Consider the following 18852-nt stretch of genomic DNA (forward strand, 5'->3'; position numbering starts at 1 on the left):
GTCACGACAAATTGGGGGTGAACCCCGCTGACGCGCCGGACGCTCCGGTGGCTCCGAATGCGTCGAGCGGATTTATTAGCCGAGCGGCTAAATCTATTAAGTCGCGAGCCAAGAGGTCGTAAATCCCTCCCGGGATAAACCTAAACCGGAAGCGCGAATTTAATTCCTTTCTGTGCTGCGTGCCGCCCGGCGGCACTCGCGGGAGGTGAAAATAAAAGGAGGCACGGAACATTCGCGGCAACAGAGCGTAAGGTATATAATGCGTATAAAAGCGATTTATTTTAGGAGCGCACTTGGCTTTCATAATTTCCAACAACCGTCAGCTTATGAGAAAAGGAGAGAGACAGGGGGGCGGGAGGGGGGGAGAGGGCGAGTTTTCCTCCGAGTTCCGCGCGCCGTTTATCAGAGTTTGCATTTTTCCGTACGCCGCCGGCGGAGCCCATCCTTTCGGCCGGACGATTTGTCATCGCTCTATATCTCGCCGCCGCATACACGTATATTCCACATCCTGCCGACCCTCCCTCGTCCCGCCGCCGCAGGACCTCTCTCCTCTTTGTCCGGTAGCAAATCGCGGCTATCTCTAATGGCCGCTGCAATTCTCCACGTCCCCCTCACAATTCATAAGAGGAGCGTAGCGGTAATCGCGATCTGTCGAAGAAAAGCCCAATGAGGCAGAGAGAGAGAGAGAGAGAGAGAGAGCAAGACGACGACGAGAGAACGCTCTCCTCCGCGGAGTAAAGCACTCAATCGTCGCGCGGTTATCATCTCGCCCCGCGAAAGGGCCAATTGCCAGCTCCGATCGCTCCGTATCGCGAGATAATTTTCTTCGCGAGCACCGTGCAGCAGGATTTCCCTACAGGCACGCGCCTATAGATCGCCAGTCCCAACGACCCGTCTCCATTTCTCTTCGCGAGCTTCTTCCACTTATTCTCGCCTCGCCTCGCCTCGCCTCGTCTCTTACCGATTGCCCCGGTAACGATTCGATGCGCCGAAGGGGTGGCTGGCTGGCACGCCGCTCTCTAAGTGCATCGAAATTTATGAACTGTCTTGCCGCAGCCGGTCCGCCGAGGAGCCTTCGATGCCGCTGAAGGATTAATGCTCCGCTTCTCGCCAGGATTTTATGTCGGAAGCATGAAAAATGTTCCGCCCGCTCTGCCGGCCTCGCCGGCAACACCATCGCCGACGCCGCCACCATGCCCGCCCCCGCGTTAGCGCTTTGGGCCTTCCGCGAGTGCCCCGGCAAGGCGACCTTCGCCGCAAAGAGAGAGAGAGAGAGAGAGAGAGAGTGAGTGAGAGCAGCTTTAATTGCTTTCGAGCGCTGCGCGCGGTAAACGCGCGAGCGCGCCTCGAAATTGCCTTCTCGCTTGCATTTGCATCCCGAAATTCAGTGCGATTTCTCAGAAGCGAGACGAGAGCGGCAAAACTCGCGCGCAGACACGAGCGGCCGTGACCCCAACCCCGCGCGAGGGGACGGATATTGCTGGCTAATTAACGATTAAAAAGCCGCCCGAGCGCGACGAGCGAGATCGATGGGCCTCGCGTAATTTCTGTGGCGCCATTGAGATCGCGGACGGACATTCTCATCGCGCGCGTTTCGGAAATATCCACACCGCTTCCGAGCGATTCATTATCTGCCGAGTCGCGCGGTATAATGTACGCCGAGTGTTTCTAATTTTTGTATCAGTGATTCAACTCCAGCGATAAGGGTTATCTCGTTATCTCTGTGTAAAATTGACGAGAAATGCGTTTCCATTTGGTGCGATATGTGATACGCGCTGAGATCCGCGATCGCGATCCCGGAGAGGGAATTCACCAGCCGCCGCGTCGGGCGGCTCGTTTCGCGCGGAACGCGCGATTGCGGTCCGTTGTTTCGAAGATAATGAAACGGGCTCGTTAAAAAAGTCGTGACTTTTTCGCCTACGCGTCGATTGCGAGTTGTGTACGTGGAAACGGGAAAAAGGGAGGAAGGAGAAGGATTTATCGCGCCAGCGAGGGTCGCCCACCGGCCACGTAAAAAATGATGCCGCGGACCGCCCACCGGGACGATCTATCGATCGCGAATCTCTCCGTCGTAATGAAAAGACGCTCCGGATGGCTCCTCGGAGTTCCCCTCGTTCGAAGATCGTCGATCTTCATTGCTGCCACGCCGCCGCCGCCGCCGCCGCCGCCGCGAGGATCTCTCCTGCGCGAGCGGCGGGTCCTCATTCGTATAATGTGCTTCGCGTGTTATTGTCGAATGACGCGCGGAAATGAATCTGCAAGCTGGCAAGTGGCTATCGCTGGAAATCAGCACATACTTTCGTCGTACTTCGAGTATCCCGTGCATACAACGTCAGTTAAATATCCTCTGATCGTACGAAGAATGCTTAATCCTCTCGTCGATAAACTGAACTTGGCTCAAAGTGCTCTCAATCTGGCAAAAAAGTGGCTTTTCTAAAGTTGAGCAATGTCGTTGAAGTTCGTCAGAATAAAACTGGTCATTTGTCACGAAGGAAGTTGAATGGCGAAATTACGCCAAATTTTTATCTATAAAGCAGGAAAATGTCGGGATAACGAATAAGTATAATTTGTAATGACAAGTTACGCGATATATGGATAACGCTTTGTTTTGGTAGCGGAGGACTCGCCATTTCGAATGTTTCCTTGAAAAATTCACCACTGAAAAGAGCGACCTCAAAAACCGCGGAATGTAACGTCTCAAAGTTCTTGTAAAACTTTCACATTTCCTTCAGTTTTATCCATCTGGAATTTTTAAGTTCAGCATTGAATGGATTAGAAACCCAAAAACCAGTTTTGTATAACCAGTTTTAGCAATATTGAAATGTCAAAACGCGGTATTTTGCGTTTCCGCCCGTCAACGAGTTGATAAAGTAACGCAACACCGACAAATGGTAAACGTCGATGGGCAAAAATCCGAGGTGGATCCGTACGGATATTATTTTTGCGTCGGGTAGTCGAAAGCTTTCGAAAGTATAAGTTCGATACGTGACATCGCCGAAAGCACATCGCGGCTTAGATTGCCTTCTATTAATACAGCGCGTGAAATGCTTCGGAACCATCGATCGCGTTGTTATTGTTCCGACACACGTCGGCGGTTCCTATTCCCTTATACCTGCGCAGAAATCACGGCTAATTTTAGGCAACGCTGACGTAAGACACGTATTCGTATTCAGCTCGACGAATTTTTGCGCGCCCGTTCGACGATGTTAGCGCGCGTTTCGCTGCCCCTCGCGCAGGAAAATAAGTCGAAAGTCGTTTCGGCTGAGCCTGGACTCAGCTAGTTCGTTTGCATTAAAATGAAGACGCTGTTATTAGCGCGGTGTTACCGAGCTGGAATTTTGCCCCCGCGACGACGATAAGATATCGCTCGCTATCATACCCGCGTATCGTATTATGTCATGCGCTCTTACGAAAGTATTCCGCTACAATTGACCGGAGTAATTAAACCTCTCTCTGTTCGGGGCCATTAATCACGCGCTATCGTGAATCAAATAATAATCGACGACGGCGCAGTGTATATACGGCGAATGAAAGTGAGCCCGATGTATTTTCGTAAATTAAAGAAGAAGACCATTGATCAATTGCGGCCAATCAGAATACGATCGTGGATCAAGGACGACGATGACACGATGGGATCGGGGGAACACGCGGATCGAGACAAATCGAGGCGTCTCCGCGAACCGGTTCGGCCGGCAAAAGTGACGGAGCGTCTGGGGCCGAAACTGTATCGATAATCGATCGAGATGCAGTAGAGAATAATAATTTAAAGTCGCCGCCGCCGTCAGGAATATTTTAAGTAAAATAAATTCGCGGCCCGGTTGGGGGAAGATCGATCGATCGATCGATCGGCGGCCCTGCGACGAACTATTGTCGAAAATGTAATAAAATTTAATTTATTACAAACGCGGCTTTAAACGTGAATAGCCGGTGCGGACGATGCGGCGGATCTTAATGAGATTGCGTCGTACAATGCGCCACGATAACATATTAATTAACTTCTTATCTTCCTTCTCCGTTGGGCTCGCGACCGCGAAATCCTCCCTACTCTACTTTCCCGTGCCCTAAAATCTACATATCTCGCTGTAACAGTCTGTTCATTATGACATTCATTATGACACTCCTCCGTTCTCTCGGCGAAACCTCTCTCCCCCCCTCCCCCCCCCCGCGGAGCTTCGCTTCTACTTATATATTCGCGCGAAATTAAAACCCGGAGGCGCGTGTTTCGTTCTCTGTGAAAAACCCGCGCGCTCTTGGAGCGCGGATTTTCCAATTTCCGCGCTTTTTTCACACAGAACGGCGCACTGCCGTTGTCAAAAGCCGCCGACTAAAGGGAGCGAGTCGGAGCGAGAAAGATAGTCGGAGCGAGAAGAAAGAAAGAAAGAAAGAGACAGAGGGAGGTTTCGAGAAGCTGCGATATGCACGGCGATGGCCCGGATTCTTCGTCAAATTTCATCATTCCATCTTGCCGTGCGCTCTGCGGCCGCGTGAAACAGCGGGAACGGCGAACCCCTCTGCCCTCGGGCCGACCTGCCGATCGCGTCGCGATGCACCGCGGGAAACGCGGGAGACGTTTCACTCGTTGCTCCCGCGGACGCGACTTTTCCGAACGAGGCGCGCGCGAACGATCGGCCGCTGGAAGACGCGAGCTGTCAGCGAGCATCGGCGGCGATAATCGCGAAAAAGCTGAGAGAACTGTCAGCTGGGGAGAGGATGCCGATGGAGCACCACGCGGCGGAAGGCAACGGCGAGGGACACGACGAGCCACAGCCGGGGCATAACGCATGCGCTCGTCGTCGCGCCTAGGCCTATCGCTGTATGCGCGCTATCCGTGCGTGCTCCGAAACGCGCGAGCGCTCCATTCGAGCTCCGTCGGCTTTTGCCGTCGAACGTGTCGCCGCGTCCTTCCGGGCCGCCTTGCCAACGCACGGCGTGCGAGGATACGAAGGAGAGAGAGAGAGAGAGAGAGAGAGAGAGAGTCGCATCCGAAAATCCGTTTCGCGTCCTCGCTTCGTGAAACGTGCCGTGTCCGTGTCCCGGATTGGTAATTTTTCAATTGGCTGAAAATGACAATTCCTCCGTCGTAACAGGAGAAAACATCGCTACGTCGAATTAACTCCCGCGAGTGGAAGGGAGGGGGTCTCGAGGGGGCTGAAGCTGGAAGGACAAGGGCGCGTGAACGCGTTTGTGACGCGTGTGGTCGGGGGCGGCCGCGGGAGATGCTGGCGCGGCGTGAGCCGCGCGTGGGGAACTTCCGGGGTGCAATCTGGAGTACGATCGGCCGATGGATCGCCGGTAAGAAAAAGTGCGCTGTGCGTGGTGCCGGTCAGATGTGGCTTTAAGCCACACGGGGTCGTTGCGCTTGGAAGTGCGAAGATAGTCGCCGGCCGATACAGTTGTCTTCTTCTCTTTCTTCACCTTCTCCCGTCCCGCCCGCGCCCCGGCCCCGAAGAGGCTGACAGCCGGCCGACAACATGCTGTCGACGGTCCAGTGTCACGGCGATGTACATCGGAATTATCACGTCGTGTATACGGTGAGTCTTCGAAGCCCCGACCGAGTCGAGATCGAGCCGTGTTCGCTCTTCGTCGTCGCCGAGCGATTTATCTCGAGTGCCGATAATCCCTCCCCCCCGCCGCCCCGATGACGGCCGAATAGAATTTCGTAATAGTAACGCGCCGCTCACCGCCCACCGGGTTTTAATGAGAGCAAATTTCAAAGCCCGTCGCTGCAATCCCGCGGATTATACATTGTACGCTGCACAATTATTAACGAAAGCGCATTAATCAGAGCCGAGTACGACGTGCGCATAAAAATTACGTCATTACCGCGACTCCCGTTCTCGATAAAATCGTCGGAATTCCAAATCGAAACACATATTTAACTGCCGCGACGCGTGCTTCGAAATACGTCGAGCGGTATTAATTCGTAATATCGCTTTAACACATTGCATGTGCGGGATCCGGTAAACGGGAGGTAAACGGTTTGATATTTAAGCGCTGCAAATGCGCGCTTCGGGAGGAGTAATTTGAGAAAATAATGAAAAGCGTCTCTCTCTCTCTCTCTCTCCCTCTCTCTCCCTCTCTCTCCCTCTCTTTCTCTCTCGTGTGAAAGCGCCGCGTTCGTAAAAATGGATGAGCGAGGAATGTGGTGGTCGGGGGGGGGGGTATGATCCGTAATCGAGGAGAATATTCGACGACGTAATGGCGATGATGTAAGGCAACGGCGACGGTGTAATGTTATTCCGAGAAGTCCTTACACGCTTGAAATAGGGATCGCTTCGATGAAAATTCATGACACACTCGCGCTGACCGCAGGCAGCCGCGTGAAATATCAAGACCGCCATAAATCTCGCGGCGCCGGGGATTTTTGTGAGCATCGCTAAATCGGCAATAATCGGCTCGCGCGAGGCGCCGCGCCGGCTTGTCTTCTCGTTACGTCGATCGCGCGCCGAAGTGCCGCTGAAAATTCGGGTCGCGGGGCAAGAATTAACCCGGCGATACGAAATCGCGTTTCAACGGCGAGAGGTCAATCGGAGGCAGAACGCCAGACGTAAATGCGCGTGGATGTTCGTCAACGACTGTCCAACTGAAAACGCTCCGATCCACTTCGGATCTCCTCGATCGGCGCAACTTTTGAAAAAAAAAAAAAAAAAAAAGAAATCTCGCGGAACTTCATTTCCGCGAGCACGAGCGAGAGTAGATTTCTCTTTGACGCTGTTGACGTCGCGTTTTCGGAACAGCATTCGAATTATTATCCGCGCCCGTGGAAGTTACAACAATGTAGATCACGTTACGCAACACCTGCAACACTCTCTTGCCGCGTCGGATTTTTACAACAGCTCTCTATCGAATTCGACGTCGATTTATTCTCGACGGAAATTTGATGGAAAAGCTGATAACCGAATATGAAACTCCTAATGTGAGCATTAAATAATTCGCGCGCGGCTTGATTCTGGAATAATTCAAAGCGGTTCTTGCTCCCATAAATTTAGATGGGCAATTAATCGTGAATTTAGATTGCAAATTAATCGCGCGCGCGAAAATGCCGCGAGTGCTTATTCTCCGACAAATTTTTATTAGGCGAGACTGTGTAAGCGGATCTTCATTAAAACACGATACAATGGGAGGGAAACTCGCCGTATATACGTGCGGAAACATTTTCCAGAAACCGAGCGAGAGAGAGAGAGAGAGAGAGAGAGGGGGGGCCCCGTCGTCTGCTCTCTCGCGCGAAATTTGTCCTCGTCGTCGCGCCAATAAAGCGTGAAATAATATCGCCGACGTCGAGAATGCGCATCGTTATGGGGTCGCGGATGCTCGGACGGTAATCCCCGGCGGTTCTCCTAAACTACTTTTCAAATCCTGTTTATATTCGTCGGATAAGTATCGAACACATATCGCGACCTCACGGCGCCTTACGTCACCTATCTATTCTGGTTCGACTTTATCGCACGGCGCGCCGCGAGCGCGTTTGCCGTGGCGTCATGCGGAATTTTAAGACGGCATTTCCATAGACTCGTGGAAAATATGTAGAAACGCCCGGCTATCGGATGAGAGATACCCGTTCCAAAGATAACCGCATTCATCCTCTCCGTCCCTCTCCCCCGCCTGCCGAGCCTTTCTTTCCGAGGGACTGTCGCTTGATTCCCAGTCTTTATCCCCTCCGATCTGACCGAAGTCTGAAGAAACAAAGAACGCGCCAGAGAATGCGCAAAATGTACTGCCCGAGAGTCTTCTATTCCGCCTGCGTGTTTCAGCGTCGCGTAAAGCGCCTCGTGGATGTTCCCGGAAATATATCTAAAAAGGAAGAAAATAAATCCGTGAAAACGTGGAAGATGCGCCGCCTTCCATTTCGAATCTTGTTAGATTGCTAATTCATCACGCGCGTACAGAGAGATTAATACAATCTCGCTTCTTTCTTCAGTCGAAATCAAAAGATCCATCGCGGTAAACACGCGGGGCGATTAAAGTCCAGCGGTGACTTGACCAGCCGCTTCTTGCGCGCGAAGAAGCTACCTACGCGAAGAAAGCGAGCGAGGCCGACAGGCCTCGCGATTTAAATAATCTCTCCAGTTCTTTTCAAATCGTCTGGCAAATTGCGAATTGTAAAATATTCCGATCAATCAGCCGGCATCCGGCGATAGCGCCCCGACATCCTCGACATTGATTTATGAAACTCGTATCGCCATTTGTGCCAACAACAATGCGCCGCGGCCGCGAGGGATTCGCTCGCGCGCTTTGTTTTCCTTTGCGTCGTCATGTCGCCGTTACACGCGGAAATATACAGAGGGCCCATTGGAAATCCGGATTGGATCACACGAATTGGCGGCCATCTGGCTCACAGCCGCTCATCAGTTCGCGCCAGAAACGGGTGTCGCTGGAAAACAATGTCTCGACGACGACGACGACGACACGACGACGACGAGGAGGAGGAGGACATTGCGCAAAAATACAACAGAAAGAGGAAATGAGCCACTAGCAGCCGAGCGGTGCGGATAATGAATATTCATCGGGCGAGATAAGCGAAGAAACAGACGCGAATACGTTTCGCGTATTCTACACCCTTCGCTGTCCTTGTATCTTTCATCCTCGCCCGCTGCTTCTCTCTCTCTCTCTCTCTCTCCCTCTCTCTCTCTCTGCTTTCCGTTTGTCATCGTCGAGTACCTCTGTAAACTGATAAACGCGTGTCTCTCTGCGTCACCGAGCTCGCTCTCGCAACAGCTTGATGGAGAGATGACTGGGCTCGCTCAAGGTGCGTCCAATGATTTAAGTTTCCGCCTGACACGTGAAACAACATACACGAGAGCGCTGGGGAACCCTCGCGGAGAGAGTTCACAGGAGCAAGGGTGGTTCCGTGGGCGGAAAGGACGCGAAATCGTTAGAGCGTGACGCCATGGGAAATTCTTCCCGGCCCGCTCTTTTGACCCATTTGACCTGACCCATTTGTTACGTCACGGAGAATGTGCGGGTGTAATGTGATACGCGGCTGTTAATGACTGCGCGAGCCTTAGTCTCTTTCTAATTTGCAGCTACTATCGAGTTTAGTGCATCCAGTGCGTTCTGCGACGCGCGAACGTTCTTCCGGAGGAAAGAAAATTGCTTCCGCGGCGAAACAGAATGTTGGCCAGCTTATGTACGTACATTGATTCAGCTGCGCTTTCTGAGACTCGAGAGAGAGAGAGAGAGAGAGAGAGAGCGCCCCGGTGAATGTTTCACCGCTGACCCGTTTTCGTAATTGTATCGAGACGATTTCATACTGACTGATTCGTCATCTCGTCTCATCACGGGCATTAATTAAGCGCGTTTTGTCGTTGAAACGAACGCTCGCGGCTTCTCCCGTGCGTGTTGTTGCAGATGTTAATGATTGTTGCATCAATTGGCGGGAATGCAATCGCGATCGGACGAGACGGACGAACGAAGGCACAGCGGGGCGGGTCTACGCGTGCTGAACTGGTTTCCCGACGATGCACTTTGATTCGTCTGTTATGCACAGTAATTGGCTACGACATTAGGCCCTTTACACGCCTCGCCGAACAAATGGAGGCAAATCGCGGGTGACGTTCTTGCTCGGAGTTCCCTCTCATGTTGGAGCATCAATTAGCGGCCTGACGACAAGTTTCTCGCTCGCAAATAAACGTCCCCCCGACGGTGCTTCGCGTGTGTGTGTGTGTGTGTGTGTGTGTGTGTGTGTGTGTGTTTCGAACGACTGTCGATAAAACGTTCCAGATATCGACGATGTTCCGCATACGATCGCTCGAGAGAGACGGCGAACGACGACGAGGGACAAAAATAGGAGCCTTTCTTTTTTCGGCGTACGTAAATCGCCGGGCTGGACCGACTTACGAATTCCTATCGTAGAGAGAGAGAGAGAGAGAGAGAGAGAATGTTAACGCGTCGCTCCACTCGGCCCGATTTAATCTGCCTTTTGAATTATTCATCCGCACAGGCTTTCGAAAAAGAAAGAAGAAGAAACTTCAAATTGCAACGTAAATAAATTCACGAACTCTTCGTCGGCTCCTCTACGCGGGGAGCGCGCGGGATAAGTTTTAGTGATTTGAGTAATCCTGGAAATAATAACATAAAACCCAATGATCCCGAAGATGATGCCGAGGGGAGTCTTACTGAAAGCGGCGTCCGCTATCGTAAAAATCCAACGGCTCGTGGCGCCGTTCATAGTAAGTCTTCATTATCGAATACGAAAACGTCTGCCAACGTTAGTGCCAACGTCCTGTTCTCCGGGTGGTCAGTGGCTTCTCTGAAAGCAAGTTGTCGTTAACGACGCGAACGTTCTGGCCACACGTGAACGAAATACGCGAACGCATCTCGTAAACGGCTCGTGATTCAATTCCGCTATCGCCGCATCCATCTGCAAGATGTTCCCCGTGCGGTACGAGGGTACTGATGTTGCAAGCGCAACATCCAGCCTCTCTCGATCTTCTCTCCGGAGAGAGAGAGAGAGAGAGAGAGAGAGAGAGAGAGAGAGAGAGAGAGAGAGAGAGAGAGAGAGAGAGAGAGAGAGAGAGAGAGAGAACACGGAACCTCTTCGCTCTTCTCCCGGCCGTGTTAAAACTCGCAAGTAAATGTATCATGAAATGCATTCGAATGTATCATGAAAGTCGAGTGCCTTCCTCCGGGTTATTGCGCAAAATTAAATATCATTTTGCCGGTTGAAATGTAGAAACTACGCGCTGTACGATTCCTCGAATTTTCCCAAAGTAGGTAGGACCCACGAATGATCCTTTCGCGTAAACGATTTATTCGCGAGAAGCGTTCGTGTGCTGCGTCTTCTAAAAGCATGAAAGAAGAAGTTTAACCGTTGCGATCCCCTGCCCCGTCGATTTTAATTTCGCTCGAAGTTGGCAAATTGCTCGATGAAACGCGCGTGATCGTGCCGAGCGGAGCCGACGTAAGTAGTCCGAACGATTTCGTGTTCGTCCTTTTACGCGCGGTCACACGCGACGCGAGCGATTTACCGTTGCGAGTGTAGGAGGTTTTCGATAGCTTGGCATGAATCCAAAATCCGAATCGAGCATGCGATCTAGAACGGACGAAACGGCGGCGTGCGGTTAGGACTACGAAATTTCCGGTGATCGCGTTTCTGCTCCTGCATAGCGATCTACGTTAGGGATAAAATCTCCCTCAAGAGAGAAAGAGAAGAGAGAGAGAGAGAGAGAGAGAAAGAGAGAGAGAGAGAGAGAGAGAGAGAGAGAGAGAGAGAGAAGCGCATCAAGACGGTCGTGAAATTTTAATCAGTCGCTCCGCGGCTGACTTTCGGTTCTCGCCGGGCGATCGGAGGAGAATGATTACTTTTTCATTTTCCTTCCTCGACTGTACATCCATGTCGTCGCGTCGCAATTGCGCAGTGCGATCGATCGAATCGAAGCGAACGTCACGTGAGAATCTCGCGAGATTCACGCTGGGCACGATTTCAACGTTCGCCATCGCGGGTTATCAGCGGGTCGCTTTGCGCGATTCGATACGGAGAGCGGATTACAGCCTCCGCCAGCTACTTTTTCAAACGAAGTAAAATTAGCTTCTGAAATATCGGCGCGTGGCGCAACGGCTCATCTCCATCGATCGCGCAATTCCCACCCGGCGCGGCGCGGCGCGGCGCGGTGGCGGCCGATTTCACTACATCTGCGAAACAAATAAAGGCGGACCGGCTGAAACCAAAATTACGACACACTCTGTCTTCGGGCCCGAACATGAAAGGATCAAAGCGACGCGACGCGCTCGCACGACGGGGTCAAGGGCCAACGATAAAAGCGAGCTGCAGATAAGCGCCGGGCTCTTTTCGACGGTGCGCTCTCCTCACGATCGCTATCGTCCCTCCGGTCGCGCTCAGTTACGCCGTATTTACGGCGCAGCCGTATCATTGAAAAACCATTCTAGTCGCGGGGAGAAGTTACGACGGACGACGATGGACAGAGAAAGAGAGCTACGTGGGGCGGGAAATGGGGAGGAGATGGATAATAAACCGATGCCCCCCAGCGCGTCGCGCGCGCGCGCGCGCTCGCGTATTTATATCGATGATCGTAAAGGGCGTCACTTCCTGTGAGATCACTCGCGGATCTTACGATCCGCGGAGCAGGAAGGAAGGAGAGCGAGTGCTTTCCAGGGGAAGACCGCGCGCGACGCGAGCGAAAAGCCGGCTTTACGTAATCGCCGTTAAGAGACAAGCACCGCGTACGTACAATCGTCGCCAAGAGAGACAATAGAGCGCGCCAACGCGTATTTGCATGCCAACGTGTCTACGTGTGCGACGAGCGATTTTTCCGTTGTGAAGTCAAGGCTGCGACTGACATGACGAAGGTCGGCCGGTTGTCGCGTAGAAGTCGCGGCGGGGAAGGCGTTGTCGGGCGCGGGGTATCGATCAATCGATGCCTTGCGAAAGCAAACGCACCGCCGTGTGGCCGATCCGCGAAAGCGCTACCTGGGAAATTGGAAAACTTCAGTCATTCCATGTGATTCCACGGGGGATGACCTCGGCTTTCCGTCCGTCCGTCCGTCCGTCCGTCCGTCCTGATCCAGCGCTCTCGGCTCAGGTATTCCCGGCGGATATGTGTGCGCGCGCGCACGTGTGTGTAGAGGGCTGTTCCGTTTATATTAAAATTCAACGACGCGCGCGTCCTATGCGCGGGCTTGTAGTAGCTTCGAGAAAGACGCTTCATCCTCGAGGAAAATCCGGCGGAAGCGCGCGTCCCCTCTCGGAACTTTGAAGGATTCCGCGATACCCTTTGAAAGCCGCAAATTATGTCCGTCGAAGTGCAGCGGAACAGATTGGGAGAGGGTGGGGTGGGGGGCTGGCTGGGTGTATCCGGCGTTTCGTCGCGGGAAACGAAGGGGTTGGGAACAAAAACTCCCTTGTCCGTCGAGCGCTGGAATCGCAGCGACGGAATTCCAGCCCCTTCGGAGCCGCTCGAGCTCTCTCGCACACGGCCGACACTTAGCACTGAGCTATTTAACGCCGATAATCACGGATCATTTGCGTAGGAAACACAGAGGCGTGTAACGCTCGCCGATCGGAATTCACATTCCGCGCTTCCAGCCGCGCGGCATCTCGCCGCCGCGCGCGGGCGCATCCGCTAACAAAATAACGGCGCGGCTGCGAAGAGCGCGCCCCATTGTCACTGGCGCTCTTCCCTCATTCCAGCCTTTGCCGTCCGGAATCCGCATACTCTCTCTCTCTCTCTCTCTCTCTCTCTCTCTCTCTCTCTCTGCTCCAAATCGCGATCGGGCCTCCCGGCTCGATCGCGACGCTCGATTGCGAAGCCGTAAGTCAATTAAACGCGGATTAGCCAATCGCCTGCGCGCGACCCCTCCGCTCGGACGATCTCCTCGCATTCCAGGCTGACGCTCGGCCGTATTTATTATCGACGTCGTTGAGAATAATCGCCGGCTTCCGCCGGCGAGATCGAGCTGCGACGCTGCGATTTCCGCGAGGCGGTATTCGGCGCAAAGTTCCGGCCGCGCGCTATCACGCGTGCTACTCGCTCGAGCATTATTGGCCTCTTCCTGTTGGCCCCAAATTATTTCGAGGCTTTGATCGCGCTCGCGTTATCAGGCCCGATCGATTCGATGGAGATTAGAACGTTAGCAAGTGTGAGGTAACGTCGTCGAAACGTCGTCGGCGACGATCCCTCGGCCGACATTTTTGACAGCTTGACATCTCGCGCTCTCACGTCTAGTTATGCAAACGAGGTGTTAGCCGCGCGAAAGAGTTCATATCCCGGAATTTCACCTCTCTTCGCTCGCTCGCGCTTTCAACGTGTCCGTCGCGCTGTCTCGCGCGCGGCGGGGATAAATTTCGAGATTCCTGCGGATTATCGTGAGAAACGGTAATTCCCGCTGATCGTAATCCCACTTAACGACTGAGCCCATCGCGTCCAGCCGGGCGCCGGGCCTTCTTCCCGCTCGAACGGTAACGTTCCCGATCCCGCAGGAACGCTCGCGAGTGCATTAATTGGCGATTCACCCGGCGAAGATGCAGGACGCGTTTTTGTAAACATTTTAACAATCGTGATATTGTTGAAATTCCGCGCGATGTATTATCGAATTGCGAAGAGCGCTGAGCCGCGTGAATCCATAAATTTGTGTAATTACGCGTGTAAATTCGTTCTACCGCCGCGATTACCGGCGGACATTGCGAGGCCGCGGGAGGGCGAAGGGGCTCTTCGCGGGGCCGAAAATAGCGCGCTTGGCGAACCTCGATATTCCGCTATTTACGCATGTGAATTTAAAACGGCGACGTTCCTCCGGCCAGCCGCGGCCGCGTTTTTGCAGACGTCGCGCCATCCGCATTTTTATGCGGGGGATTTAGCAATCGCGCGGTTTTCGCAATCCGGACAGGATCTGGACTCGGAGACAGAGGCGGCCGGCGATATATTCCACCTGCGATCTCCCGCCAAGGACATCCTTGTGTTTATCCGGCTACCTAGTCCTGGCAAAACGTGTTTCACCTACGAAGGTCTATCGGATCTCTGTTGTTGACGTGATTTATCCCGTCGTAAAGCGTCGTTGGCATCTACCTCTCTCTCTCTCTCTCTCTCTCTCTCTGTGTCTTTCTCTCTTCCTCTTCCTCCCCTCCTCGCTCCCTTTCTCTTTACCTCCGTCTTTCTCTTTACCGTCTGTCTCTCACGTGGAAATTAGCGCGCCAGACGAGCGAACGGCCGGGAGTCTCTTCAAAGTCCCGCGCGGCGAAAGGTTGATTCTTGCGAAAAACAAATTCCGGCGCGTCGATGTTAAAGAGAAGCATTGACTTATCGCTGCTCTATGCAAATTATCGCGAGGCGAAATTTAAAATTCAACGTTTCAATCCGGCATGGCAGTCGCGCGCTACAGCCCCGATAAAAACCCATATCGACTTGTTGCATATTCAACGGCAGTTTCCTATATGACAAAAATTTGAAAAAATAATTACTCCTGTCGTAGTTTATAGGAGGGGACGGAATATTTCCACTTCTCGAGTATCCACGACCAGACGGCGAATAGGAAAGTCAACACGTGACCCAACTTGCGAGCGCTAATTAACTATGTAATTTCTGTCAAGGTCCGCAAACGAGTTGGACATTAAGTGTAGCAGTCGTGTAGAGAGAGAGAGAGAGAGAGAGAGAGAGAGAGAGAGGGAGAGAGAGAGAGATGGGAGGAGAAGGGGCGCACGCGCGTCAGATGTCGTCGTCGAAATCGGTTCCCTGCACGCTATTACAACTTTAACGTAAAAGCTTGACCCAATTAGATCGGGTGGGTGCGGCGTGTCAACTATGCGGAATTATTCCGCGCGTGTCACGATACGCTCTCGCAAGGTTATCTCGTGGCCCGACGTAAAAATCGCGGGACAAGAATCGCATTAAGCACCGCACGGCGCAAATTTCATTCTCTCGTCGCCTGCGTCGGCTGCGAATTAGCGAGTTGAAGCGCGCTCTTGCTCGCTCGCTCGCTCGCTCGCTCGCTCGCGTTACTCGCCAAATTTAGATGTATATGCAAAGTAAATGTCATTGGAGAAATTGCGTGTATATCACGACGTGGCCTAATTGTATTCCTAGGGAGTGGCGCACTCGCGCGCGCGCGCGCGCGCGCGACCCACACACTCGATGGTACTTTTCCTTATTGGCGATGCCACCGCGCGCTGAAGCGGAAACGCGAAATAACGTAACGAACGCGTCGTTTTCGAGAGATAGAGAGGGAAGCCCCGAGCAGACCGAGCGCAAGGCACTTTCTTTCGCTTCTCCTCAATTAAAATAACGACGGTAAATTGCCCTGCGAGGTGTACAGTGAGAAACAAGAGCGTCAGCTCCCTCCGTGCATTCTCGCTTTATTCCATTTTATTCACATTGTCTTCGCTTCATCGGAAGAAAACGCTTCTTCACGAGAATAAATGAGACGAAAACAGGGGAAGGAAATGGAAATAAATAAAATGGAGTAAAACAAAGGATACAAAAGAACCGAAAGGCATTTCTCTCGCAGCCTGCGCGGCGGGAGTCTCAGCCGCTTATTTGCGCTGAGACAAAGAAACCGGATGAATTATTCGTAAAGCTCGTCTTCGCGCAGTCATCATCGGCACATCACAGCGACGGGCGTTAGGGTGTGCGAACGAAGGGACAAGGGATCGAAACGCCAAAGGGCAAACGTCGCGGCCCGCATCATCAAAGTCTCGCTTGAACGTCCAGCCGACCCGCAGCCAGCCTTTTTCTCCCTCGGCCGAGGAGCGAGGAGGGCGAATTTCGAGGAGGAACCGCCTGCCGAGATAAATCCCGCGCACGGCTGCGTGGCCTAATTATATTTCAAGGGAGTGGCGCTTGAGCGGCGAAACTCGAAGGCACTGTCCTTATATATATCCTTGCCGGCTTGCGCGGCTCACCGCGGATACCCTCGCGCCACGTTCTCGCGGAGGATCCCGCTGGCGCGGCGCAGGATCGGGCCTGCGTGTAACGCCGTAACGCCGTCTACGGTCGCCATGGTTACGTGCTCTCTCTCTCTCTCTCTCTCGCTCTCGCTCTCGCTCGCCCCGTGCCACCCCGCCGTGGACCATCCCCCCCGGACCGGCCGCCGGGGGAGAGAGAGAGAGAGAGAGAGAGAGAGAGAGAGAGAGAGAGAGAGAGAGAGAGAGAGAGAGAGATGCAGGCCTTCAACCCTCTGTACTCGCAGCGCCGGGGCGGCTCCCGTGCGGCGCAGACGTCCGTCCCGGTTGACCCAGGTCGCGCGATCCCGCTCTGCCGCGTGAACTCCTGTCTCCCGATCTCGAGTTTTTAATAGACGCGTCGGTCCCATCGCGCCTCTCGACGCCGATTAGCGCCGTCGGGAGGACGCGCGAGGAGCCGCGAGCGAGAGCTCCGGTCGGGTCGAGTCGCGAGTCGAGTGGCTCGCTTGTGAGGTAGGCTCGACGAATCGAGCGTGACTGCGGGAGAGGGTGCGTTACACCTTGAAACACGAGTGACCTTGAGCGCGCACCTGCAAGCCGGGGCCGCGGGCAGGTGGATTGATTGGCGCTCGAGAGGGTGGGATCGCGGGAGCTGATGATGCGGCGTGCTTGCGTGCGGCGCTCTGAAGGTTATCTGCGACACGTCGTCGTCGTCGTCGTCGTCGTCGTCGTCGTCATCGTCGTCGTCGTCGTCGTCGTCGTCGTCGGTGGCGGCGGCGGGGCAAGTGCGTTTCACGGTTTCTGTTTGTTCGCGTATCGCGCCGATAAGCGATTCGAGTACGGAATATTGTGAGAGATAGAGGTGTGATAAAATTCGCGAGAAGGGAGAGAGCGAGAGAGGGAAGAAGGCACGACGTGCAATATGCGAATGTTTGCCGAGGAGAGTGGCGATGCCGCCGGCAAGCGGAAGCTCCAGGTCGAACGCGCGAGGAGCAAAAAGGCGTGTTCCACGCTAACGTCGTGACGTAACTTAACGAAATGTCGGCGGATCGAAGCAGTCGCTAATACACATACGTATATATTTGTTATATATCGCTGTTAATCTTGTACGAAAAGGGGAGAGAGAGAGAGAGAGAGAGAGAGAGAGAGAGAGAGAGAGAGAGAGAGAGAAAGTCACGGTAAGAAATCTCCCGGAAACTTTTCGAAGCTCAATGCAACGCAACAAACTTCGTCGCTGCATTAAGAACAATCCGTACGTGGGGACGCCGAAGATCTCACCTGGCCGGCGCGTACACACACACACACACACACACACACACGCGGCACGTACACGAAGCGTATACAATGCAAAGTACGAAACTGCGGAAATAGCGACAAAAGTTCGATAACGACAAACTTGTGCCACCTGATCTCGACGTAACAAGAGCCGGCGTTTCGGCCCGCGCTGCCGGCAGGGATTCCGTTGTCGCGACGTTGTTGATCCTGCCGCGGCGCACCGATGATCCGCGAGGTTCCGGGTGAGACGCATTATCGGCAACACACACGGAGACGCTCTCGCTGGGAAAAAGGAACAGGACGAAGAGACGGCGGTGGTCGTTGCCGAGCGAGCGTGGCGCGCGCCGCTGCCGCCGCCGCCGCCGCCGCCGCCGCCTCGGCAACGACACGTGGCCACCACGGATGCCTGGAATCCTCCATCGCCGGCAATTAAGATTAGAAATCACACGCGCACACGCACGTACACAGACGGGAGCCTGCAATAACAAACGGCGCGCCGGCTTTCATTGAAGCCCGTCTCCCTTTTCACGAACCTCCGGCGACGCCGTTTCGTGGGGCACGATTTACGACCTCCTCGCGCCAGACGTCGCGCGACCGCGCTGCGGACTCGGCAGCGCGCGCTCGGCTACCTCGCTCGCTCGCTCGGGGGCTCGGGGGAAGATCGCCGGCTGGATAAAGTGAAAGATATCGCGAGAAGAAGATCAACGCGAAGATAGCCCGCTGATTCGCCGATGATTCGCCGTCGACCGCTCGACCCGTCGGGGATGTTGGCCGCGCCGCGACTCCGCAGATTCCGCCGATCGGCTGAAGGCGATAACACGCGGAAGTAGCGAGAGGATCCTGCAGAGGATCCACGAGCTCGCGCGCGCGCGCTTCGATGACGAGCTCGAACAGCAGCTCGCTGTCGCGCGCTTGGCTGCGGGCGAATTGCTGCCGCTGCGGCGACACTCGGCAGGACAGCGCGAACAACAACAATTTGAAGGACGACACGCCGTTGCGGGAGGAGACGGAGACGCTTCTGCACCGCATCGCCTTTACCGTCTGGCACACTGCCCTCCATATCGAGAGCGAGGTGCGTGCGAGTCGCGCGTGCGTCTGTAATGTGCGTAATGCGCCTGACACGTCCGCGAGAGACGAATCGATCGGGATCGATCTCTCCGGCTCGTTTTTCCGGCGCGGCGTGAATTCTCCCCCCCCTCCTCCCCCCACCCCCCCCCGGCTGAAAA

General features: G+C 54.1%; 1 protein-coding gene across 15 annotated transcripts in view; it reads left to right on the plus strand.

Moving 5' to 3' along the window:
• The window catches only part of by (focal adhesion protein tensin), a 221674-nt gene that overhangs the window by 142551 nt on the left and 60271 nt on the right, over positions 1–18852 (plus strand). Inside the window, exon 1 of one of the 15 annotated variants that reach the window (XM_019845232.2) lies at positions 4863–5531. The exons of 13 other annotated variants lie outside the window; for them this stretch is intronic. In XM_019845232.2, coding sequence (XP_019700791.2) covers positions 5472–5531 — 60 coding nt within the window. In that variant the 5' untranslated portion in view covers positions 4863–5471. Of the gene's footprint in view, positions 1–4862; positions 5532–17524; positions 18699–18852 lie in introns of those variants that run through there. One more of the 15 variants, XM_025305640.1, reaches the window with a different exon arrangement.

Source organism: Harpegnathos saltator, unplaced genomic scaffold (assembly GCF_003227715.2).
Source record: "Harpegnathos saltator strain DR-91 unplaced genomic scaffold, Hsal_v8.6 scaffold708, whole genome shotgun sequence".
NCBI classification, from domain to species: Eukaryota; Metazoa; Arthropoda; class Insecta; order Hymenoptera; family Formicidae; genus Harpegnathos; species Harpegnathos saltator.